Here is a 26029-nt window from a genome sequence, read left to right as displayed (position 1 = left end):
AGTGTCAGGTGGGCCCTTTGCTTTGCTGAAAGTCTGAGATGAACAACTCAGGGCAATAGAGGAGACTTCGGGTACCACCTGGGTCCTTCCCCACTCTCTCCCGCCATCTTCCCACAGATGCTGAAGACATTTTGAACATCTTGAACAGACTTGACACCCCCAATAACCCTGAAGCAGCAACCAGGGAGAGAAATGGAAGGTAGAGAGGACCCATCCACCCTGGTAAGGAGCTGCCTGTATTGGATGCATTTGGTTGCTGGGACCGGCCAACGCCATGCTGAAGCTAAGACTTGGGGTGCTGGAATACATACCAACTGTGCCAGGGAGCCCATCTCAGTCTCCAAAGTCCTTAACAAGCCAAAGAAGTCCTTCTTGACCATCTTCTGGAAAATATGCAAGCCTTCACTATTTCAAATCCTTCCCAATCAAGCCATCACCATGACACTACATGCACTGAAGGAATGGGATTAGGAAGCGGGTGAGTCCCGGTCCACGATCTGACTGGGAGCTGGGAGAGCTACACTGGCATAAGGGGTTTACCTAGTAGTGTCAGGTGAGTATCAGCCTACTGAGAAGCGTAAAAAGCCATGCGATGGGGGTTCAGAGAAGGACAAGATCAGCGTGGCAACTGTGAACAAAGCAGACTTCTCAGAGGAGGACACATTAGATGTGGGCCTTGCATAAAGGACAGCTGGAGAAAGGGAAGGGTGGTGTTCCAGAGGGAGTGTTGAGATTGCTAGATGGAGCAGTCAGATTGAAGTAAACTGACTCGTTCATGAATTCCATGAAATGCTGCCATGTGTTGGAGAAAGTGGTGGGATCCAGGGTGGAGGTCCCTGATAATTTATTCCAGTGATTTTGGGATGACCACACAGTTGGCACCAGAGCAAGATCAGGGCAGAGGCATGATGTGCTGAGCCACAGGGGGAGTCAGGGCATTCTAAAGCATCACTGGAAATGGGATGACATGGACAAAAGGTCAATTCCAGAGCTCATCTCGAGGATGGTACCGTGTATGGATGGAGTCTCTGGGGTGGGGGGTGGCAGGTGAGATGCCCCAGCTGCTTAAGTAAGAACACTTACTCACTAAACTGCTGTTAAAAGGTTTGCTGGGTCTGGTGTCGGGTGGGTCCTTTGCTTTGCTGAAAGTCTGAGATGAACAACTCAGGGCAATAGAGGAGACTTCGGGTACCACCTGGGTCCTTCTCCACTCTCTCCCACCATCTTCCCACAGATGCTGAAGACATCTTGAACATGTACTTATAGACCACTGGTTTGAAGGGAACATCAAACCATTATCCTCTTCAGGGAACCCACATACTTCAATTTGGCCTTGCCTATCCCAAGGTCACCTCTCCAGGAGGCGTCAGCTTGGCATCCTGTGCACAAATGCATTTGGAGCACACACTCTCAATCAAGTGTTTCTTGACTCTGAGTCTGACTCTGCAACCTCGGTGCTAGGAGAGCTCCTGCCCTCCCAGAGCCAAGACCTCATGACTAACGAGACCTGGGGGTGGGGTGGGTCACACTCTCACGAGTGCCCCAACCTCTGCATCCACCACCATCAACCACGCAGAGGCAATCAACTAGCAGGAGCTGGGTGCTCAGAAAAGATCAGTGAATTGATCCTCCCTGGCCACCTCTCAGGGCTGTTAAGAGAATCAAACAGGATTAGAATATTGAGCAATTATCAAGGCAAAAACTGAGCAATTATTATGTGCCATCCACAAGGTAGGTGTGATTCGCCCTATGTTTTATAGACAAGGAGACAGGTGCACAGAGAAGTTAGGTAACTTGCTCGACAACACAGAGCAAGGGAGTGACAGGCCAGTGAAGCCCAGGTCCAGGAGCTTCCCAAAACGATGCAATTCCCCATTGGAGGCAGGGCAGCAGACAGGGTCCCCCAGATGCATGTACAAACCCTCTTCCCTACATGGGATCAATACCACTGCTATGATTTATCTATTCCTTTTCTTTGAGTGCCTTTCTTGAAAAACTTAAATCCTTATTTTTGTTCTATATTCATTTCCAATTACTGCTATAACAAAGTGCTACAACTTAGTGTCTTAAAACAACACAAATTAATTTTCTTAGAGTACTGGAGGTCAGAAGTCCAAAATGAGTCCAAAGGGGCTAAAATCAAGGTGTCAGCAGAGCTGTTCCTTTCCTGAAGCTCTAGGGGAGACTCCATTTCCTGGTCATTTTTAGGTTCCAGAGGCCACCTATACGCCTTGGCTCATGGCCCCTTCCTCCGTCTTCGAAGCACATTAACCTCTGTTTCCATTGTCACATCTCCCTCTCTGACTCTCCTGCCTCTTCCCTAGAAGGACCCCTGTGATTACATTAGGCCCACCTGGATAATCCAGGACAACCTCCCAGTCTTAAGATCCTTAATCAAATCTAAAAACTCCCTTTCACCACACAACATTCCCAGGTTCCAGGAATTAGAATGTGGGTATCTCTGATGCGGAACGTTATTCAGCCTATCAAAACCCATATCCAAAGCAATAATATGTATGAAATCGTAAGTGTACTGGGATGTATTCTAACTGTATTAACCTGCTAGGGCCGCCATAACAAAGTGTCACAAACTGAATGGCTTAACCAACAGAAATATATGGTCTCACAGCTCTGGATGCCAGAAGTCTGAGCTCAAGGTGTTGGCAGGGTTGGATCCTCCTGAGTCTGTGAGGGAGGCTCTGTTCCATGCCTCTTCCCTAGTTTCTGCGATTTGCTGGCAACCTCTGGTGCTCCTTGGCTTGTAGAAACATCACCCTTTCTCTGGCTTCATCTTAACATGGTGTTCTCCCTGTGCACATGTCTGTGTCCAAATTTCTCCTTTTTAGAACGATATCAGTCATTGGATCAGGGGCCCACCAGTATGACCTCATCTTAACTAATTACATCTGCAACAATCCTGTTTCCAAGTAAGGTCACATTCTGAGGTACTGGGGATTAGGGCTTCAACACATGAATTTGGGGGAACACGTAAGACTTCAACTCCCTACACCAACACACATTGAAACAATACATAACTATTAAAAGATACAGCATCTGCCTGTATACTAAAACCATCTCTTCCTGAACTCCCAGCAGTGCCTGCACAACATTTTGGAAAATGTGAATAATAATAATAAATGGTACGTAGCTAGTCAGATCTGGATTCAAATCAGTTTCCTCATCTGTAACATGAGGAGAGGGTGAGTGAGAGGATTCAGTGAGATAATGCATGTAAAGTGCTTGGCCCAGAGCCTGGCCCAGGCTAAGTGCCCCCAACTCATGAGCTATTATTACCACTGCTGTCAGCATCACCACTCTTGCTCCGACACTGGTCCCTAAAGCCAGGGCAAATGCTTGGGAACTACACAGCCCTGAGGTCAGAGAGGCAGCGGGGTGACAATGAGGGACACATGGGTCTGAGACGTGCCTTGGCCAAGCTTGGCCCTGCTGTGAGTGTCTAGGGGCCCCGGGGGAGCTGCCCAGCTGGTGTGTGTGGGTTGGGCTTGGGGAGGAAGCCTCTAGCTTTTCCAGCAGCTCATCAAGTGCCTGGGGGCTGGCTTGGACATGTTTGTTTGACATTGACAAGGTGGGGCCCAGCTGCCGGCCCAACATCCGCAGCAGAATGCATGCAGTGAAGAAAGCAGGGATGTGCAGGATGGCGCTACCCCAGCGGACCTCCTCAAGCCTAGAAGGCATCTAAACTGGAGGCTACCCTGCCTCCCCATCAAACTACCCCCATGAAACTACCCCCCCCCCGAAAACTAGCTCATTTCACACACTCCCACTATGCAGACCCACAGGCTTCAGAGAAGAGCATCGGACAGAAGTCAAGAGTGGAGGGTTCCAGTGCCTGCCTGCCAAGGCTTGCTGGGCAACTGGGGCAAGTGGCCTGGCCTCTCTGGGTGAGAATGGCCTCATCTGTGAAATACTGGTCCTGCCTCCATAGGTGTTGAAGATCCAGGGAGAAGACATGCAATAAAGTGCTGCCAACGGCCAGACATGGTTATTCCTACATAAGTTCTCTGAGCCTCAGTCTACTCATCTGTGAAATGATGTCAAGCCTCTGTTTCTCCTTGCTGGGGGCGGATGTAAAATTGAAAAGAGAAAATGTATATTTAAAGTGTCTTAAAGCATGCCAGGCATGGAGAAAACCATCAGAAGCAGTTGCCTCTCTTGGCACTGTTTTACCATTATTTTACTACTCTTGTAAGTGATGGAATGCTTGAGCTCTGAAGTCAGAATTCTAGCTTATTCTTTCTTGGCTATGTGACCTTGGCCAAGTCACTTAAGTCTCTGGGATCCAGTTTTCTCATCTATAAAGCGGGAATGAGTGAAAACAGCCACCCCATGGTGGTGTGTGGACTGAATGGGGTTACACAGGTGAGCACAGTGCTTGGCTTGTATACGTGCATGATAAATGCACTTTTTCAAGATGAAGAGGCTCCAGTGTATATATCTTCCCATCTCCATGCTCTCCTCCAGCCCTTTCTGCTTTTGGGGAGCTGCTCAGGGCTGTCAGCCAGGCCACCCTGCCTCACTGTCGGTGGCTGAAAGGACTTCAGGGTCCTTCACCTGTAACTTAACCCTTTGCTGCTTAAGGCTCTTGCACTTTGTTCCAACACGAGATCACTCATGCTCCCCATGGCCCGGAGGAAAGGGCCCGATGCTATAGCAGCCAACCACCTGGGAAGCTAGTGACTAACGGGGCTGGGTCAGAGATCCTGGATGCAGTCAGCTCTGAGCCCGGCTTTAGCAGAACGGGTAGAGCTTCCCCAGGACCCACAGAGCCTGAGACGTGGCTTCCTGCTGTGGAACTGGAGCTACACCCCAATCCCCTCTGCAACACCCCGTGTGTCAGCCCTTATTGCTTGCTGGACCCTCTTTCTTCTAATGCCCAGGCAAGTGGGGGTCAGGGGGCGGGGCATGGAGAGTGAAAGCTGGACAGTGTGATGAGTGGGCTGGAAGGGTCATCTGGACCAGGAGGAAGAGCTTGGACTTCCTTCTCCAGGCAGAAGGGAGCCCCTGCAGGATGCTGAGCAGGGGGAACCCTGTGAACGTGGAGTTCTGGAAAGGTAAATCCGCCCAGTACATAGGATGGAGCAGTGGGGAAAGAGACATCTGTGTGTGGGACAGATCTCCCGAGAAACCCTGGCTCCAGCCCAGGATGTCAGCACCGACACTCCCCACAGAGAATAAGGTCACTAAGATGAACCTGCCCACACTGGGGTGACGGTTCCAGCAGGGTCCTGGCTGAGGTCACTCAATTCCCACCTGGTAGGGAGGTGTCTCTCATTATCCCCTAGCCTCACCAGAGACCCCTCCCAAGGTCTCAGAACTGCCTAACACTTCCGTCTCCCACACGAACCTCTGAGGACCATCAACAAAGAATGAGAGGCCCTGAAGGAGGTGAAGTGGGGAGGAAGGACAATAGACCTCCTCCTTCTCTGTCAGGCTGAACCACACCCCCAGCCCCAGTGTTTCCCCATCTTCTCATCCTGATCATCCCTCCTAATGGCCCAGAACTGGTGTCCCCAACATGCCTTAGCCACCACGGGATCAAAGTCAGGCCAAAGTTTGGGACAAAGACAGCATGCTCTTGGCGGACATGAGGCCAAGACAGACCCTTGGTGGTCCTGGGCCCAGACTGCTGATCAGGCAGTGAGATTCCAGAGCTGCTCCCCCGATGCTGCCTTAACATGCTCAGAAAGAAGCCAAGTGGGACACTTCCAATCGACAATCCAACATCCTTGCCTTCCTCCTTCCCCTTCTGCATGCGTCTCGTTTCCCCATTTTTAACTCCATTGCAAACGAGCAAGGGTACGTCTGGGCCCCATCCTTATCCCTCCTCGCCAAGTCTTGTGCAAGGTTGGGGTCACCAGGCAGAGTCCGGCACTCCCATGTGTCCTGGCCCTATCCACATGGAACCTTCGCTTCCCAAGAGCTCGCCTCTCGCCTGCCTGGGAGTGACCCTGGAGCTGCTAGAAGCCGCCAGTGAGACCCATGCTGTTTAATGGATCTGGAAAAAGCCACGCAGTCCCAGGGAGTTCCTGCCAGGAGCACTGCCGCACTAGGTGACACGGTAGGTCACCTGTCTACCCTCCCACATCCTCCCCTGTCAGACACTCCACAGCACAACACCAAAACACACCTGAAGCCTCTTTGAAGGTTCTGGTGAGGAGAGCGCTAAGTACGCACCATCTCTGACACTGCTGCTGCCATCTGCTCCCCTCTTATGGTTTCATCTGGGCTTGGAGCCCTTTGTTAGTTCTGCCTCCCATGGGACACGAGTCCATTCATGACCTCGCCCAGACTGACCTCTTTGGTAGCATATCCTGCTACTACCACACGTCTCCCCACCTGCCCCTCCCTGGACACAACATGCTGTTCCACAGCTCTGTGCCTTTGCACCTTCTGCTCCTCTCACCTGGAATGCCCCACCCTAGGCGATCTCCTGCTGTCACCACCTTTGAGGCCCCTGCACAGCTTTATTCCTCATTTATTCCCTTCTCTACCTTGCTTCTGTGGTTTGGTCATACTTCTTGAACCACACTTACTACTATATCGTAATTATTTGTTTATATATCTGCCTCCTTTCAAAAGCCTGTGAGGTTCTTGTAAGCAACATCTGTGCCTCAATATGCCCATTGTCCATCATAGTGTCTGACACATGGCTGGGCACACAACTAGACTACATTTCCCAGCCTCCCTTGCTGTGAGATACAGTCATGTGACTGAACTTTGACCAATGGAATATGAGCGGGGGTGATGTGTGCCTCCTCCAGGCAATCCATAAAATCTCCATGTAATCTTTCACACTCTCTCTTCCCTTCCTTGCTGAGTAGATACAGAGATCCGTAGGGGATGGAGTCACCAGACAGAAGAATCTGGGTTCCCTGAGTGATTATCTGGAGCAGAGCCCTCTAGTAACTTGTTTTGGTCTATGACATGAGCAGGAAATAAAACTCTACTGTACTGAGTCACCAAGAGTTTGTTACACAGCAGTTAACTTGAATTTGTCCTGACTAATGCAAAGGAGCTCTCATTCAAGGTCTGTTAAACCAAACTGTAAGAAGGAAGACTTAATATAAAATGCAGAAACCATCTGCCCTCAGGTCCAATCAAGTCAGGCATTACATTCCTACATGATTGAACTATTCCTGAAGCCAAGCCATTACCCCTTCTCCCCTTGCCCTATCCACCAAATCACATGTACAGTATTTAACTGTTTGCTTGTTTGTTTTGGGGGGGAGGTAATAAAATTTTTTAAATTTATTCATTTATTTGTAATGGAGGTGCTGGGGATTGAACCCAGGACCTCATGCATGGTAGGATGCACTCTGCCACTGAGCTATACCCTCCCCTCTACATGTGCAGTATTTAGAATGCCAAGCATTCCCCAGGAAGGACTGAGAAGGGTGGGGATTGAGGACCTGCTAGATGACCTGTAAAAGTCATAGGTGAATGAGCCCCAACTTGAGATCCTGGTTCCACAGGTTTGTAGAAAGCACACAGAGGCACAAAGTTGAATTGCTGAGAGGAGCCTCCTCCTCCCCACACAGGCATTAACACCCCAGACACATGACCATTCAAGCTCACAGGAACATACCATCTCTCTGAGGCAGCCCACACCACCCTTGGCCACTTCTGAGAAGTGCAAGGACAGTGGTCCTCACACAGAGCCCAGGTTCGCCAGGCCAAAGTCCCACCTGCTCACAAGGGGCTTTGGCCAAATGGAGAGGGATCTCACTTGGACAGAAGGAAGAAAAAGAAAGGGATGGAGGAGGCTATAGCTGAGAGGTAGAGTGCCTGCTTAGCATGCACAGGGTCCTGGGTTCAATCCCCAGAATTTCTGTTAAAAATAAATAAGTAAACTTAATTACCTCCCCATAAAAATAAAATAAAAGAGAAAGGAATGAAGAAGAAGGACTCCAAATGTACCTTTCCAATCCTCCATGCCCTCACTACTCAAGGTATGATCCTAAGACTAACCATACCATCATCGGAGAACTGGGTGGAAATGCAAAATCTCAAGCCCCACGCAGACTGCTGAATCGGAATCTGCATTTCAACAAGATGCTAAGTAGTTTGTGTGCACAGTAAAATTTGAAAGCCCTCACTTTGCCGTAAGGATTCTAGCTAACCCCTTTCCCCACCTCATAAACCAAAGATATTCTTTATTTCATGCATAAGACTTCTTTAAAATTAAAAAATAGTATATTTTTTCCTAAGACAAAAATCTTCTATAGCAATGTTTATAAACATTTTACAACAATATACAAAAATATTTTGTGTAAGTAACATATGCACTTGGTAACAAAATTTCAAAACAATATAGGAAGAGTCCAAAATGGAAAATTAAATTTTCCCCTAGAAAATATGTTTTCTTATGTCACTAAATTTGGGCTATTCCAAAGAAAATGTTACTAAAACCAAGAAGAGAAAGAGGGAGAGAAAGAGGTACTTTATTAATCTTCATTCTCATCCTCTCTTTCATTAGAACATGATTTTATCTTTTTTACAAAGATAACAACTATTTAATCATAGATTTCTTACAATACGAATACCTTCCTCTTGAATATATTCTTGTTGGACATTTTGATTCAGGATAAGCACAAGATTAAGAATAGAGGAAATTGAGTCTATTTTTAATGAAATTAGTCTTATCACAAAAGTCATGTGGTCTAGGAGATGTTGCTGTGGCCATCTTTGGAAATAATCTACCAGAAGTATTTATAAGAATTTTCAATCCAAAGATGAATTATTTTCATTATTAGAAAATGTGCTTTCATTAATTTCTCTCCCTCTCTGTTATATTCTCTGTTCTCTTATTTAGGAACTCCTGTTTGACAAATATTGAACCTTCTGAGTTGATCTTCTGTGCTTTGACTTTTCTTCCAAGTTGTATTTTTTATCTTTAAAAGATTTCTTTATTTTTTCTCCCCAGATCCTCTACTGAATTTCTTATTTTGCAATGACATTTTAAATTTCTCAGAACTCTTTAGTATTTGCATATTTTTCTTAGCATTGTATTCTTGTTTTCTAGATGCACCTTGTTCTATAAGATTTTTGAAGCTGAAGGTTCCTTTTTATTTCAACGTATCTTTAACAAGTGTTCCCAATAGCAAGTCCAGCCTATAAGCAAAGATGGGCACCCAGGAGTGGGGATGGGAGCTACGCAGCAGTGAAGTCTTGTCTCTGGTGTGGAGAAGCAGGCTGTAGGCCGTTCTCACCCTGTTCCCTACACTCAGTGCCAGCTCGCCGTGCATCCATCCATTCCTTCGACAACAATTTCCTGAGCACCTGCTATGTGCCAGGCACTGTTCTAGGCACTGGGAAAACCGAAGTTAAGGAACAAGCAAGATTTTGCTCTCCTAAAGCTCCCATTCCAGCAAGGGTGTGTAAACAACAGACAAATAGTTCAATGAGACAATGACAGATAGTGTTAAGTGTCCTGAAGAGAACAGAATGTGACCATGTGACAGAGCTGGGGGCTCTCTGAGGAAGTAAGTGGTCAAGGAAGGCCTCTCTGGGAGGTGCCATGTGAGGTCAGAGTGCCCAGAAGGAGGCAGCTGCTTGAAGACCTGGCGGAGGGCGTTCCAGGCCGAGGGGAGAGCAATGGCAAAGGCCCCAAAGCAGCACTGCACTTGGTGTCCCAGGATCAAGCAGGGTGATCATCGAGCTGAGAGCCAGGGAAGGAGACAGGTCTGGAAGGGCAGGCGGGGGCCCCTACCTGGGGCCTGAGGGCAGCGTAAGGATTTGGGAGTTCATTCCCAAAAGAAAGGAAGTCTTTCAGAAGGGTTACAAACGGGGGGGGGGGGGGGCTACGATCTGATTTATGTTTTAGAAGGATGACTGGCTGGTAGGCAGACAAGAGTGCGAATGGGAGATCCCTGAGGAGGCCGGCTGGGCTGCCCAGGCGGGAGGTGATGGGGATGGAGCAGGGCTGGGGCAGAGCAGACGCAGGGAAAGGGTGGAGCTGGGCTGCATTTTGAGGGTGCACAGACTTGGTTTTGGGTGGACACAGCACATGACTGGCCAGGTTTAGAGTGGTCCCAGTTGGGTTTGAATCCCTTTGGCACCTCAGGTGCTCCACAGCGGACCTGGGCAGCCCAAGTGCCCTGCTGTGGCCTGATGCTGCATCGCTGCCTTGACGGCTCCCTTCCTGGTCACTGAGGTCAGCCTTTTAGCCCACAGGAGGCTTTTCTCACAATTTCTCCTTTCTAGAATAGCCCCTTAGGCCAAGGGCTTCCTATGTCTCTTCACAATCTGCGGAAGAGGAGGGCAAGGTGGAGCCCAGATGGAAAAAGAGAAGAATCCTTGAAGCAAAAACTAAAACTCAGGCAGAGTTGCCAGAGGAACCTAGTAAAGCAGCTCATGCAGTGAGGCAAGCCACCCAGGCCAGCCTCGCCCTCCCCAGGCTCTGTGGCAACTCCTTTAACGAGGCTTTCCTTCCTGGGGGGAGAACCTGGCTCCTGCCAGGGAACCTGGAAATGCAAGAGGAAACGCTCCCAGCAGAACCCACCCTGGCGCCCAGCTGCAGGCTGCTGGTCCAGGTGGCAGCGCTGCTGCTGACCCAGGTGGTGGCTTCCTCTCGGCGACCTCATAAACCCAGCAGCTGCCCACCTAGGACGAGCTGCAGGAGGAGGAGGAAGGGCACCAGAGAAAGGGCTTGGCTGCTTGAGGATTGCTGGCACCTGTGTGCCTCCCTGCCAGGCTCCATCCTCCACAGAAGCAGGGATCCCCTTGACCTTGGCGCGTGCTGGGCAGTCCTGCCTCCACGTTTACACACGCCAATCTCCCTGCCTGGAAGCCTCCTGAGTCCACTCAAATCCAGCCCTTCTCCTGGACTCATGTCCAGTTCCACCTTCTCCATAAAACCCGAGGCAGGAGGAAGGAAATCTAGTGTTTATCAGACACCTACTTCTATTGACACCATTTTATTTATTTAAAAAAAAGTACCTGATGTCAATTACATCTCAATTAAAAAGAAAGTATGTGAAGCAAATGTGGCAACATGTGATCATTTGTTAAATCAGTAGGTCCACTGATGCATTATATTATTTTCTATAGTATAAAAAAATTTCATAATTAAAAATAAACAGTAGAGCTCATACAACTAAATAACAAAAAAACCCCAAACAACCCAATCCAAAAATGGGCAGAAGACCTAAACAAACATTTCTCCAGTAAGACATACAAATGGCCAACAGGCACATGAAAAAATGCTCAGTATCGCTAACTATCAGAGAAATACAAATCAAAACTACAGTGAGGTATCAGCTTACCCCAGTCAGAACGGCCATCATTAAAAACTCCACAAACAATAAATACTGGAGACCGTGTGGAGAAAAGGGAGCCGCCCCCCACTGCATACACACACACACACATATTGTTGGTAGGAATGTAGTCTGGTGCAGCCACTATGGAAAACAATATGGAGTTTCCTTTTAAGGAAACTAAAAATAGACTTACCATATGATCCAGCAGTCCCACTCCTGGGCATATATCCAGAGGGAACTCTAATTCAAAAAGATAACATACACCCCAATTTTCATAGCAACACTATTTACAACAGTCAAGACATGGAAACAACCTAAATGATGTATATCAACAGATGACTGGATAAAGAAGTTGCAGTATGTGTGTGTGTGTGTGTGTGTGTGTGTGTGTGTGTGTGTACACATACACATACAGAGAAGCAGCTGGAAGGGGCCAGACTGGAGCACCTGGTAAGAAGGCTGTAGATGCAAGTTAGTAATCAGGAGGGTTGACCGAGGGGCCAGGGGCAGAGAGGAGGGATCTGAAGGATTGAGAGATGGTGCTGTGACTGGGAGACGGAAGGCAGGAGGAGGGGAAGGAGGGGGGAGTGGACTAGATAGGAGCCGGGTTTGGAACACGCTGAGGTGCAAGCATACATGTTACTTATAAATGGAAACGTCTCGAAGGGTCAGCCTGCGGTCAGCTCACAGTCCATCTGTCTCCACCCCCTCAGCCTCGCCCTGGACCCGGTGACTTGCCCATAGCAGGTGCTCAACAAACATGGTCAGGTGCTCACCCTGCACCCACCCTCTAGTTGACAGAGACTGGGAACAGAGAACTGGCCCTGGCTAAGAAAAGATGCCCAGGGAAGAGCAGAGCCCTGCCCTGAGCCTATTCCTGGTGCCCTACCTGACCCAGATCTCTGACAGCTGATGGGGTATTTTGGGGGCTAGCCTGACTCTACAAGGGCCACTCCCTTTTCTGGGCAAATGCCCACTGCTCAGCTATTTCTAGCGGCAGCAGCAGCAGGGCAGGTGTGGCCCCGGAGGAACAGCTAGCACAGAGCAGAAAGGGATTAGGTGTTGGAACAGACAGATGAGACCCTTTGTCCAGCCAGAGAAAGGGAAGAGCCAGCCTTAGGTTCCTGTCCTCCATGTCCCCAGCCCTACCCTCAGGAACCCTGAGCCTGACTCTCTGGAGAAGCCTGGGTGAGGGCTGAGAGCACTGCCAGGCCTGGGGAGGGGAGACTGTAGTCACATGTCTTCTGGGAGGAGGAGGAACCATTGGCTAGCCATCACAGGTGCCCTCTGGAGGCAGGGCAGCCTCCCCACCAGGATGCCAAGGTATCACCAGATTCCAAAAGGAATGTCTATATATGAGCCACTGTCAGGAAAAAGGTTAATTACAAGGCCCCACAGTCCCCTGAGAAGGGGGAGCAGCCCCACTCCCCACCATGAGCTTTTGCCTTCAGGGGTGCAGACTTCATCATAGTCTGTCAACCACGATGCAGCCTGCATCAGGCCCTCCCCTCCCCTTCTCCCAAACTCCTGCTTGGGATGTGCAGCATCCCGGGGAAAGACACAGACAAGAGAGACCGAGAGACTGATAAAGACATACTAGAGCCAGAGAAAATGCCTCCAGAAAGGAGCCTGGGGAAAGGCCACAGGGACAAAAGAGCCACAGAGCCACATCCAGACTCAGAGACCCTGGGAGAGACAGAGATAACAGAGAATCTAGGGAAAGAGAGAGGCAGAGAGAGAACACCATAGGGAGAATCCAAGATTCAAGGGCAGAGAACAGGAAATGAACACATGCACAGAAACTGACAATTTCTCTCTCTGCCCGGCCCAAACCTTCCCCAGCCTGGGCAGGGGTCAGGGCGGCACCCACCTCCAGCAGCCAGCCCAGCCCCACCTGCTCTGCAGCGGAAGCTTTCCTGGCAAGGGAGAGAAAGCCCCTCCCAACCCCCCGACGTGCCAGAGTCTCCCAAGCCTGCTCGCCAGTGCTCTGGCCCAGGTAGGGGCCACATCAAAGCTACAAGTGACAACAGACAGAAGGGTTAAGTGTGTGGATTCCAGAGCCAGACTGCCAGTCTGAATCCTGACCCCTCATCTGCAGAGAAATGGCTTCTGCAGCCCCACCCTCCCACACCTTGGTTCCCAACTACACAGCCAAGAAACCTAGGTGTTCCAACTAGCCCAGTGTCCTAACTGCACATAAAAAACAGGTAATATGATGGAGAGAATCTCACAGCTTTGAGTCCTCCTACACGTGGTAGAGTTCTTGGCCATTCTCTCCTGTCTTTGTCCCCGCCCAGCTGCACTGTAGGATGGAGGGAGAAGGTAGGGCCCAGCACCTGGGGGGCACACATAGAGGGCTTCCTCTCCACCCTCCCCCTGGGGATTCCTCCTCACAAGTTTCCAAGATGAGGGCTGGAGCCCTGGGAATCTCGGGATAAAAACAACCCCATCTCCTTGGGGAGCCAGACAGGCCGGCCTTCACCAGAGATACCCTCGGGAGACCAGCCCGGCACTGTCCCAGCGGGAAGAATGGCTGCTTGTCATGCACCAGCACCACCCTCTCTGCAAGCATCGCAGCTCCAGCCTGTACACCAGCCTCACGCTTCCTGTTTGGGTGGTTTTTAAAGGTATATCTGAATGCGGTCCATTTAGCCCCAGGGACGCCCCCGCGCCCGCCCCATTCCTAGCCTCCTCCCCTGCCCCACAGCCAGCACTGAGCTCAGCCATCCAGCGTGGCTGAACTGGCCACTTTGTTCTGCTGGGCACCAGATAAACGCTCCCTAATTAGCAGACGGAGCCAAACCCTGGCTGGCATTTGGGGCTGTCTCCTGGCCAGCCCTGGAGCATTCATTTACTGCAGCTTAGGGGTGCTAAGACCCTTTCGTGGCTGCGAAAATGTTCCCCTAGTCTAGGCTGGATGGACACAGCGTCCGTGGGGAAGTGATCATCTTAATAATGCTCCTCAACTGCTCCAGGCTCAGTGGGAAATGTTTCCTGTGCTTTATCTCCTGCAAATCCTACAAGGACTCTATGAGGCAGCTTCTGCAATTAGAGCCATTTAGCAGATGAGAAAGGCTGAGTCTCTCGGAGGTTAGATGGGGCCAAGGCGCACGCTCCTGTAAGTCCACCTGACAACAAAGCCTGAGCTCCCCATCATTGAGCCAAACTGCTCCACTTGGAAAGCTGGGAAGGTGGCACCAGGAATCCCACAAGCTCTTTTGGAGAGCCTGACGGCACCCAACTGTGGAGGTCTCTGAGGAATCTAAAATCTTTTTTCCTTGGCTGTAGCTAAATTTTGGACATAAAGGAAAGAATTCCAATTCTCCAACAACTCCTACAATGGCTTGGTCTGAGGAACGTCCCTGAGATGCTGGAACTGCAACCCTTAAAATCACATGGAGCTGAGGTCCAGCCAGGATGGCGGGGATCTGGTGAGGGAAATCACTGCAGCTGACATCTCTGCATCACCCAGCTAGTGTCAGTCTGCCTCTTGAGGGAAGAATAAACTGTCTTCCCTCAAACAAGCCCACAACTCAGGCTCCCTCAGTTCACCCTGGCTGTGCCAGGTCCACAAGAGTAAAAAACAAAACCAAATGTTACCATCGACGGGGTGGGGGGGCGGGGGGGGTGGCGTGGAGGGCAGAGGGGCAGTGGTGCAAGGGTGCTAAGAAGGTCCCAAATCTGGGAGCTCCCTCAACAAGCCAGCTGGGGTGCCCACAGCAGCAGGCCTGATGGCAGTGGTCTACACCCTGGGTTACCCCCATTCTGTGCCTTCTGCCCTGCCCTGATTCTCCCACCAGCTGGCAGCTCCAGCTTAGGCCAAGGCTGTCAGTCTGGCTTTTCTGCCCAGGACAACCTGACCTTTCCCCTCGGGGTCCCCAAGACCAAGTCTGGTGCCAGGAATATAGCCAGCACTCCTCCAAAGGTGTCAGGATTAACTTGAAAATCCCTCCTGAGGGAAGGGTTTCACAGAGTAAACACACACACATACACACACACACACTCACACCACTCACCTGGCCACCCTCATAGATCTTCCTTCCCTTCATTCTCCAGTTTGGAGGGGACACTGTGCCCCTATCCACTCTCCAGCCAGCTCTCCTGCTGGTTATCCAAAGCGAGTCGATGGGGGCCCAGTGTGGGCAGAGCTGAGTTTCCTAGGTCGGATCTTGGGGCTTTGGGACCAGAGGAGGAGGAGGTGACGGAAGTAGGGCCTCCCTGACGTAACATCCAAACACACCCCGACATGACACCCTCAATCCAGGAAAACCAGGTGTGCAGCTCGTCAAGCAGGTGGTGTGGCGTGACTCAGATGCTACCTCTGGCAAAGCTGGGGTTTGTTATCCCAGGGGAGAAGTGGGCGGTGGTAGGCAGGACACTTGGGCTGAGCTCCGGGTTCTAAGACCTGGAGAGAAGGCTTTCTACTCTTTGCACCGACATCTCTCCGGGGGGGAGTGAATAACTGCCCCTCCCCCCAGGAGCTCTCTTGGTGATGCAACAGGAGCTTCCTGCCCTCCTCAGGCAAAACCAGAAAGAGGACTTCCGGAGGGGAGGCTAGAATTCCAGGTGAGAATGAACTACAAGCTGGAGTGCCTGAGTTCTAGTCCTGCTGTCACTTGCTGGCCCTGTGATTTGGGCAAGTCACTTCCCCTTTTAGGGTCTCATGCCCTCATCTGTTAAATAAAGGAAAAGAACTCCATCAGAGGGTGGCCAGTAAGTTTCATCTCCAGGTGATACTGCCAGTTGATAGGTAGTATCTTCCTCAAGATATTTGTTTGTTTGTTTTTTGTTTTAGAAAGACTCTGAGGCCATGTCTGGGGCTCATGCTGGATGAACAATGCCAGCCAGGGGCACAGGATGGGAAAGAGCCAGGATCCACTAGTGATGCCTGTTGTGGGCGTGAGACCAGAAGGTGGCAGCCTGACTGCCAGATCAAATCATCCTGGGAGATGAGCTCAAAGGGCCTTCCGGTTGCAAAACTACAATTTCACCCTGGTTCTCCAGCAGATCTGATTAATGCTGGTTGGCAAGCACGTACCTCCCATATTGCAATATTTGCACACAGCTGATTCCTCTCCCTGAAAGAAACATTCTCATCAGCCCTGCAGGACCGTCACTGTGGGAGCAGGCAGCCCCCTCAGCCCCCTAGTGCCCACACTCACCAGACTTCACCCAGAAGCTTAGAGCCAATGAATAGTCCCAAGGTTTACCACCCAGAGGGCATTCCAGCTTTTCGTACAATTTTGTCTACAAAGGGGCTTCCCCACTATGTGACAATCCCACCTTGCCCCCAGGGAGAGGATAAACCAGGAGAAAAAGGCAGAGGTGATCCCTGACTTCCTGGTGGTCACAAGCGAGGGTCTCACTGGACACAGCCTATGTCCCTGAGGAGCTCCCTGGGAGATGAGCCAGGATCACCAACAGACCATTTGCCAAGAAGATCAATTTGCCAAATGCATGCAGGTACCAAAACAGATGCTCACAGACCAACTATTCATCTGTATAGGAAGAGATTAATTTCTCAAGTGCCACCTACAGCGTGGTGAGGATCCCACAGCTCTGGGCTGCTTCAGACTGTCGGAAAAGCTCCTCTCCTCTCTTTGCAATCTTAGGCTCTACCTGAGGTGGGGTGGGGATGGGGGTGGCTGACAGCAGGCCTGGCCACAGTGAGCACATGGCACAGATGTGCAGAGGCCCTCCCCCATGTATGCTGCCCATGGTCACCTCTCTCCCTCTATTCTGGACCTGCGAGGCTCCCTGCGTACAAGGTCATTCCTAAACACACAGGGCTGGGGAAACTGCACAAGAAGGAGTCACTACACAAACTGTGCAAACTCCATTGGTTAGAGCGGAAAAAAATAAAGCCACCATCAAGTGCACTCTAGTTGGGCACCAAGTGACCCATGATTTCCCACCCAGTGGTTAACAACCTTTCCATCCTGAGCCAGCCTGGAGGTACTATTTCCCCAGGCCTTCCCTGCCCCCATTCCCTGGAGAATGGACATCCACAGGCCTGCCCCACCCTCACCCCAGCACTAGGCAGAACCTTCCAGAGGGGAAATCAGTGGAGACAGAGAGGAAGCTGGAGTTCACTGTCTGGCCACAGGCGTCAGATGAAAGGGAGCGGCTAAAGCCGGACCAGCCCCCGGAGGAGGGGAAGCCAGCCATAGAATTCTCAGGAGCTCCTGGAATCCCCGTAGGCCTCCCCTAGAATCCCTGTGTTCCATCAGGAATCTGAAAGATGTCTCTTTCCAAGAGCAAGGAAAAACTGTCAACCAATAATTATTTTCTAAAAAGCAGTGTTTGGAGAGGAGGGTACAGCTCAGTGGTAGAGTGCATGTTTAGCATGCACGAGGTCCTGGGTTCAATCCCCAGTACCTCCATTTAAACAAATAAATGAACAAACAAACCTAATTATCTCCACCCACTCCCCCCACCCCCCAAAAGCAGTATTTTCCTAACAGCCTTGGGGTTGGTAATCACAATTTGGAGGTGAAAGAGTTTATCTAGGAAGCCCTTACCACCACCACCTGCCTCTCCTGTCTAGCGGCAGACTGAGCTACGTGGTGAAAGTGAACTCTGTATAAATGGGACACAGGAAGAAGCTCTCCAGCTAGAGTGGGGGTGTCCTGCTATTTCCTCTTGGAATTGCGCTTCCAAGGATCTAACTGGTGAGGTCTCAGCTTCCCTGCCTAGGGATTCCACACCAGTCACTTCTCAGGGCTTTCTCGACATGAATTGTCTCATTCCATTCTTACTATCACCCCCTGAGGCAGGTATTTTTATTATCCCCATTATACAGATGAGAAAACCGAGATACAGAGAGGTTAAAGAACTCCCCAAAAGTTAGTAAGTGCTCGGGCTGGTCTTGGAATCCAACTGTCCTGGCCTTGGAGTACTGCCCTTCACCACTGCACTCTATAACCACGGAACTCCTGGTGTGGTTCATCACGACACAAGAACGCCACCCCCGTGCTACTTGCCCCAGTACACAGTTCATGTGTTGTAAGCGATATCTGAATACAAGATTCCAGTTTGACAAGATAATTTGGACAAGTCCCTGGGGTTTGCTGTGATGGGTTCTAACCAGTTACAGCCCATAGATATGATCTAGAGTGACAGCTCAGGAAATGAGGTAATGTGATTTTAATAATTATTTTCATTTTCTTTCTCTTGTTAGATATGTCCTTAATGTCTATTTTTTTTAACCTGTGTGCTTTCTGTCCCATTGTACTGTAATGACCAGGAGAGACATAGTTTATTTTAGACTCCACTTTTCCCATCTCCTCAAACAGGTATCTCTTAAATTATTATATATTAATGTTGCAAATAATACATGAATACATTCTCCTTTTTTAAAAAAGTAAAATATTACAAATAAGGCTAAGGTTCCCCTCTGACCAAGCTGCTTCTCCCATCAATGTCCCCAACTGTCTTCCAGAGGTAACTCTATTACTAATTTGGAGTGTATCCTTCCGGACCTTCTAAAAATATTTATGTCTTTATGCTGTATGTATACTTACAAAAGAGATATCTTGTTGTTTTTGCATAATTGCTATCACACTCTTGTTTGGGAACTTGCATTGGCCACCCATTAACACTTCTTAGCGCTCCATCCACAAAATTGAGACCAATCTCACTGTTTTGACTGATGCACAAAGTGGTGCGAGAAGACAACTTACTTAGTAATCCTCTGTGTTCCCCATTGTCACCATGGCAAACAATTGGAGGCTTCCTGGGACTGGGGACCGATCTTGGTTAGGGCCACCATTCTTGTCTGTCCAGGGCATGTAAGCAGTCACAATGACCCTTAGCTTGTCACACTGCTGGAGCTAGAAATGCCACACCAGGCGCCGGAACTCCCCAGAATCCTTAGTACAAAACTTCTTAGAACTTGACAAGTTACCTCCCCCAGGCTTTAGTCTAGGATCAGTGATCTCAAACAACACAGAGCTTGCCTCCATGATTAAAAGACAGAGCCTGCAGTAGAGACACCTCCCCCAGAACACTCTCTATTCTCAGGTTAATCTCTGGCACACATCAGGATCACCCCCGTGTGACCTGAGCTGAGGCATGCCCTGGACATCAAACCAAACTAAAGCCCTTGTAAGTTTAATGAATAGAAAAATGAGATGTTTACCTGCAAAGTGAGGGTCTGGGAGCATAACTCTTTTAATTATAAAAATGCAGTGATCCTACAATTCTCCATACCTAACATCATAACACACCCACATCCACATCCCTCCTAAGGCCAGTTATTAACGATTCGGGGATTATAGTTTTGTTCACCCATCATTAGCCTGGCTATTTGAGATCTGCAAAGTGAGTGCGACCTGGGTGGGTGAGTGGGTGGAGAGGCTGGAGAGATGAATAAGGAAGAGAGATAAAAGCTCTTCAAAACAGGTTAAGTCCTTTAGAGCAAATGAGCAAGCTTGAACAACCTTCTTAGCTCTAGCGTGGGGGCCTCTCCCAGCACTGATCAAATATTGACCCTGTGCATTCACTGGCCGGAGTTCAGACTAAAGGGCCAGCAGCACTGTGGAGCTAATGTTTGCAGAGCAATTACTGCATCCCAGCACCTTGTAGGTCAGATTGTGAAACAACCTTCGATGGAGCTGGAGCTTCAGAGAGCCTTCCGGTCCTTCCTCAGTGGGGCCAGGCCTTCAGGGGATACTTAACAGTGAAGGAGCTGTGCAAGGAAATTTATAGAGGCTGGAAATGTGGTCCAGCGCCCATGAGAAGGCAACTTAAGAGCATCTGTGCCCCTTCTCCCTCCTCCTTCTTCCCTTCCCTCCTTCTTCTTGCACCTCCAAGAAATCCAAGCTCTTTATAACCAAATGGGCCTCAACCTCAGGCCTTGACCCTGCCAGCTCCCTCTGGGACAGGTCCCTTTCCTGGTCAGATAGGACTGAGTGGTGGATTATTTTTAGAAGAAAGCAATTTCCACTTGGAGACCAAGAGCCTCTTCTCTCCCTGTTCCCAACTTGGCATCTGAAATGCCCTTAGAAGCCCTCTCTAGTAACTGACCTGGTTTCCAGAAGAGGCGTTTGGAATAGCTGTTGACTCGGAACTGCTCTATGGATGGCGCAAATCACAGTGGAACATAGTCTCCCTCCTCCCACAGGGGCCCTAGAAGATGTTAGAGGACAACTAGGGAGGGGCTGGGAGGTGGCAGAGCATGCAGGGCCTAAAGCCAGATCAGGCCTGTTGTGTGTCCCAGATGGTCTAGGGCAGCACAGGCCAATAGAACTTTCTGTGATGATTGAAATGCTCTGAATATGCTCAATATGTAGCTATTAGCCACTGTGGCTATTGGGAATTTGTAATGTAAAAGTATGACCGAGAAACTAAACTTCATTTCCTTTTTAAAAATAAATGAAAAACAATTTAATTTTTAAAAATTAGCCTTGAAGTTTTAAAATTAATTTAAATTTAAATTTAACTAGCCATACGTGGCTAGAGGCTACTGCACTGGCTGGCACGGGTCTAAAGGCTCCACCCCTGGTGCTTCTCAGTGGGCGAGAAGAGGGCTGGGTTCTGTGAGCAGCCCTTGTGTGAGGAAGAGGCAGAACCACTGGGTCTGAAGGCTCAAGGCAGAAGATATGGAGGGAGAAGAAGGTTTGGGACAGAGAATTTTTCCTTAGTGCCCTTGGAAGGATTTCAAGGGGATGTGAATGACCAAGAAGATTATTAGAATTGTATATGTACATTCATGCTTGTCTGGAGAGATGCACAAAAGAAACCCTGATCCCCAAAATAAAATAAAATAACTCATTGATCTGTCAGATAAATTTACCCCTTCAGGGAAGCCTGCTCCAATACCAGAGTGTAAGGTTTCCCTATAATATGTCTATGGCACTTTTCTTTGTAGGATTTTAAATAGTGTAAAATAATACATGTATATATTTTTAAACTAAAATCTGTCTTCCCTCACTAAGCCATAAGTTCCATAAAAGCAGTAACCAGATCTGCTCTTGCTCCTAAATCCCCACCCAGAGCCTGGCATCCTGCCTGGGACATAGAAGGCCGGCACTTAAGATTGGATAGATCGAGGATGGATGGATAGATGGATGGATGGATGGACAGATGGATGGACAGATGGAGAGAAGGAGGCAGAGCAGCAGGCATAAATGAACGAACAAAGCAAGAAATAAGTTAAGGGCATACTTTACTCTGATAACTATTAAGTCTCAAAAAGCAACTATATCCTCCCAAACTGGAGTGGGGGTGGGTGGCTACATCACTCTAAGCTGCTGAAACCAATCAAAACCATATGGGTACCTTCTTAGCTTCCCCCTCCCAAGAAGAATATTCTTTCCTTCCTCTTCATCTCACAGCATGTTGCTTGTACTTCAATCTAGTGTCATCTACAGTGGACTTAATTGCTTAAAAGTCTATTTTCCCCACCAGATACAGACTCCTAGAAGGAAGGGACCTTGTCCTTCTCAACTGAGTGTCTGTCAGCCTGTGCCGCTTGGGCCCTGCGAAAGCACAGATGTGGTGGGGGCCTCGGCAAAGGCCAGCTCTTTCTCACACCAAGCCAGTCTGGCTTCTTCATCTTTATCCTGCCACCCTTACCACGCACAGCCAAATTAAGGCTGCCAGATTTAGCAAGTAAAAATATAGGACAAAGATAAAATTTGAATTTCAGATAAACACTGAATAACTTTTTAGCATATCTCCTGCAATATTTAGGACAGACTCATACTAAACACAGTACATGGTCCCCAGAAGGCCCAGAAGCACAAGTTGGTAAAGGCAGTTAAGCACTTCCCCAAGGCTGGCTTAGTCAGCCCAGAACTTCCAGGGTTCCAAGGTGGGGCTCAGCCAAAAATGGGAGGAGCAAAAGGATTCTGAGAGCAGCCTTTTGTGGGCCACAACCTGCTCCCAACTTACTCCATCCTGCCCCAGTGGCAAGCTCCAGAGAGCCTGTGGGACTCTGAACACTCAGGCACAGGCCTGGGACAGACTAGCTCCTCAGTAGAGTGAAGCCAAGGGAGAGAAATAAGAAAGCAACACCATGGTAGGAGGTACTAAGCCTCCAGACCCTTCGACCAGGCAGCCTGGCATCCTTGTCATCTGTTAGCACTGAGTAAGTCACTAGATAACCATGTGTTGGGAAAAACATAAATTCAATCGTTTAATCCTCACAACAACCCTACTGGGTGGGTACCAATGGAATCCTCACTCTACAGATGAGAAAATCAAGAAGTCAAGGAATCTGCCTGGAGTTACAGAGCGACAGAGCAAGCAACCAGTGCCTAAGCTCCAAGCTGAGTTCTGAGAGCTACCAATGACCAAGGAGGCAATTAGCAGTGCCATTTGTTCTTCCTCTATAGGAGCTGACGTATTAAAATCAGAGATCCAGATGAATAAGAAAGGCTTCACCACTAAAAGTCCTTATGTCAAGTTCTGTAAAATGGGTTCCCAAAGATGCTTGGTTTAAAGGTTAAATTCCAAAGAACCATCCCAACACCTTTCCAAACTGCATCTACAGGGTAGCAATGACCCACAAGGACAGGCCTGATGGTGCTCCTGACCAGGACCAGCACATCGCACAAGCTGCTTCTTGCCGTGCAGCTGCCTGACACACAGGAAATGAGCCCTTCAGGCAAGGAGGAATGGGGGAAGCAGCATTCCTTTCTTGTGAGATTCTGTAAATAGGGAGGGGGGTAGGGGAACAGACCAGAAAGTAGGGGAAGAAAAGTTCTGATTTGAGAGTTTCCACTGGCTCTCAGAACCCCTACTGGCTCATCAATGAGTCCTTTCAGGGTTCCCTCTCCCCAGCTAAGTTATCATTTCCTGTAAAGCACACTACACCCATTGATGGGATATCAGCAAGTCCCAACAGTTTATGCTGGAAGGACATGAGGAGATTGGACAGGAATTGACAGGCAAGAGGAAGAAGGCAGGACAGTAAGGAGTGGCTTTCAACCCCATATTCAATGGGATATTCAGCCCCATATTGTTAGATTAAGAGAGGATCTGTAACACAGGAAGCTGGCTCACCTGTGGCACATCTCCTAGGTAGAGCGATAAGGACAATGGGATAAAACCAGGTACTTGGGGGCAAACATGCAAGTCTAGCCTCTCCAAGATGACTCACCACCAGAGGCCCGCAAAGGAAGGAGCAGACCTTGGTTGGGAGGGACAGAAGTGGGTGTCTCTTTTTTGTGTTTTCATTTGCCTAAACTAGGCTCACAGCCCTAAGGAAGAACCTAGAATCTCTCGGCTTTCCCTTCCTAGTGTGGGGAAGGTTGTTGCCCTACTCACAATCATTCTGCCTTGTCTGGCGCCTGCCTCTGATAAACAGGGGTGTGCCCCCTAGTGGCCACAACTGTGTTCATGCCCCTCTGCCCCAGGCCACAGTGATTGGTGCAGAGAGGGCACCTGACCCAAGCCAGGCCAATCAGAGTCTTCCTTGGGATTTTTCAATCTGGAACTGGGAGAAAGGCAGTCTCTCTGCAGTTGGGAACCACAAGATATGCAGTTCTGGAGCTACTGACAGCTGGTTCCTCAGAAAGCTCAGGAAAGTGCCCAGAGAGATGTTGAGACAAGACAGCGGGAGAGCAGCCCCTGTGCAGGTGTTCCTGAAGCCCACCACCTCACTCCCCTTTCCACCATCTGGCAGGCTGCATGAGCTTCTCTGGTATATCCTTCCAACCAAGTCTCCTTGTTGTCTAAGCCAGTATGAGTGTAAAACAATCACTTGTAACCCAAAGAGGCCTAACCAGATTAGTTGGCATCAAGGGAAATGTCTACAATGGAGCTGTGGGATCCATGCTTCTAACCTCCTGTGTGACATGCCTGCATGTGTTAGAGACACACATATCATACATGTGTACAAACAGAGCAACAAGAGCTTTATTTGGTTAGACAGACACAGTGGTATGCCTGGTTTGTGCCTGTAGTTCAAGAAATTGCTTATTTTCTGTTTCAGTCTTTTCTGTATGTTTGCTTTTCTTTGCCTGCAATGCTGTGGTGGTTTGTGTCTCACCCTGGATGTTTATAGACACATGTCTGCTCAGGCACACAGCACCCACAGCCATCCTCCCTCCTCTCCGCCTTGGTTTCCTACCCCCCAGAGGAAGGAGGGTGACAAAGCACGACTGTGAAGACCATCGGAGGAAGCCAACAAAGCCCCAAGTGTCTGCCTGTAACATCCACGACTGAGCCCAGCCCAGCTCAACCGCTGAGATTCCCTCCTCAGTCCCTCTGCTCTGCCTAGACTCTGACCCTGAGAGCTGAGGCGGGAGTTCTCTGGATGACGCCATGAAAGAGGCCAGCCCACCAGAGACTCAGGCCACTTCAGGTAGAACGAAACACCATGCGAGCTCAGACCCACTCACCTGTAGGTCAAAGAACTTGCTGTATCTCCGGTAGATGGTCTGGGAAGTGGAGTCGGACCAGGTGACATTGATGATGTATACCTGTGGGGAAAGGTAAGAGCAGGTAAGTGGGTGACTAAGGCTTGGCATTATGCTGTGCCAGGCATCGTTTAACTGTGGGTGGTCCATGGCCAGGACCATTCTTTTTCTCATCTCTGTCCCCAGGGCTTAGCACATGCCAGGTACACATGGATACTACAGATATGTGTCTAAACACACACACACACATCTATAAGGATATTCAATAAAATGCTAAGGATGATTATCTTAAGAGGGCAGGGTTACAAGTGGTTTTTAATTCCTTTTTGTTTATATGTATTTTACACAATGAAAATAAATTTGGTGTTGTTTAAAAATTTAAACAGCTAATTTCCACTAGTTATCAAACTTTATGGTGAAGGAGATTCCACAAAGGGCCTTCCAAAATTCCAGATGTCAAGACCTCACCCCTGAAATTCTGCATAAGTAGACCTGGGCTGGGGGTGGGGGGCAGTGCTTAGGGATCTACATTTTATTTTATTTTATTTCAAATTATTTTTATAGAGCAGTTTTAGGTTCACAGAAAAACTGAGAAGTACAGGGAGTTCCCGTTTATCCCCTGCCCCCACACATGCACAGCCTCTTCCGTTATCAACACCCCTCAGCAGAGTGGTGCATTTGTTGAAATTGGGCATCTATGTTTTAAACAAACCACTCCAGGTTATTCTGCCACTGTTGACCCTCAGAACTCACTCTGAACCCGCTTCAGGAGACTAAGTATTTCAGGGATGTGTGATTCATCCCAGTATCCCTATGTCTTAGCTCTGCACCTGGCACAGATCGCATGCTCAGAAAACATTCTGCTGCATTGAACAACCAAACTGACCTTCTGGATGAGAGGTCGGTTTGCAGGATGGAAGTTAGTTTATGGAAGATTTGCAAACTTTTCTGAAATGAAGGAATTTTAGGACCCCATTCCCAATGTCACCCCAGTTCCTAGTGCTCAATCTGGCTGTCTGAGACTACTGCCTCAGGCCACTCTGGAAGGCTCACCTGGTCCAGGAGGTGGGCGGGACTGCTGACTGGAGAATGAGAGAAAGTCACTGGCCCACACAATCTGACCTAATTCCACACCATTTCTGTCCCTCTTACCTAAACCCACACCAAAGACACGCCTTCCTGGGAGAGGTCTTCATTACAGGGAGGGTCCCCTCACACAGTCTCGGGGCTGTTCCACTGAACATCCCCCCTGGTGCTTGCTGTGATTTCTCCAGGTACAGAGTTAAGGGAGGGTGACCCAGCATTAAGACATGGGCAAGACGCCCACCTGCTTCCTCCCTCAGAGGACACTGAGCAGCTGTAGGTCACAGCACTAGTTCCCTT

The 26029-nt window shown here is 49.2% G+C and overlaps 1 protein-coding gene across 3 annotated transcripts in view; it reads right to left on the bottom strand.

Moving 5' to 3' along the window:
• The window catches only part of SH3PXD2A (SH3 and PX domains 2A), a 230898-nt gene that overhangs the window by 157045 nt on the left and 47824 nt on the right, over nt 1-26029 (bottom strand). For 2 of the 3 annotated variants that reach the window (XM_014557825.2, XM_014557826.2), the window contains exon 2: nt 24629-24709. In XM_014557825.2, coding sequence (XP_014413311.1) covers nt 24629-24709 — 81 coding nt within the window. Of the gene's footprint in view, nt 1-15295; nt 15522-24628; nt 24710-26029 lie in introns of those variants that run through there. The other variant, XM_032491006.1, reaches the window with a different exon arrangement.

This window comes from Camelus ferus, chromosome 11 (assembly GCF_009834535.1).
Source record: "Camelus ferus isolate YT-003-E chromosome 11, BCGSAC_Cfer_1.0, whole genome shotgun sequence".
Lineage (NCBI taxonomy): Eukaryota > Metazoa > Chordata > Mammalia > Artiodactyla > Camelidae > Camelus > Camelus ferus.
Note: the sequence above shows the minus strand (reverse complement) of the source record. Positions and strands in the feature narration are given on the sequence as shown.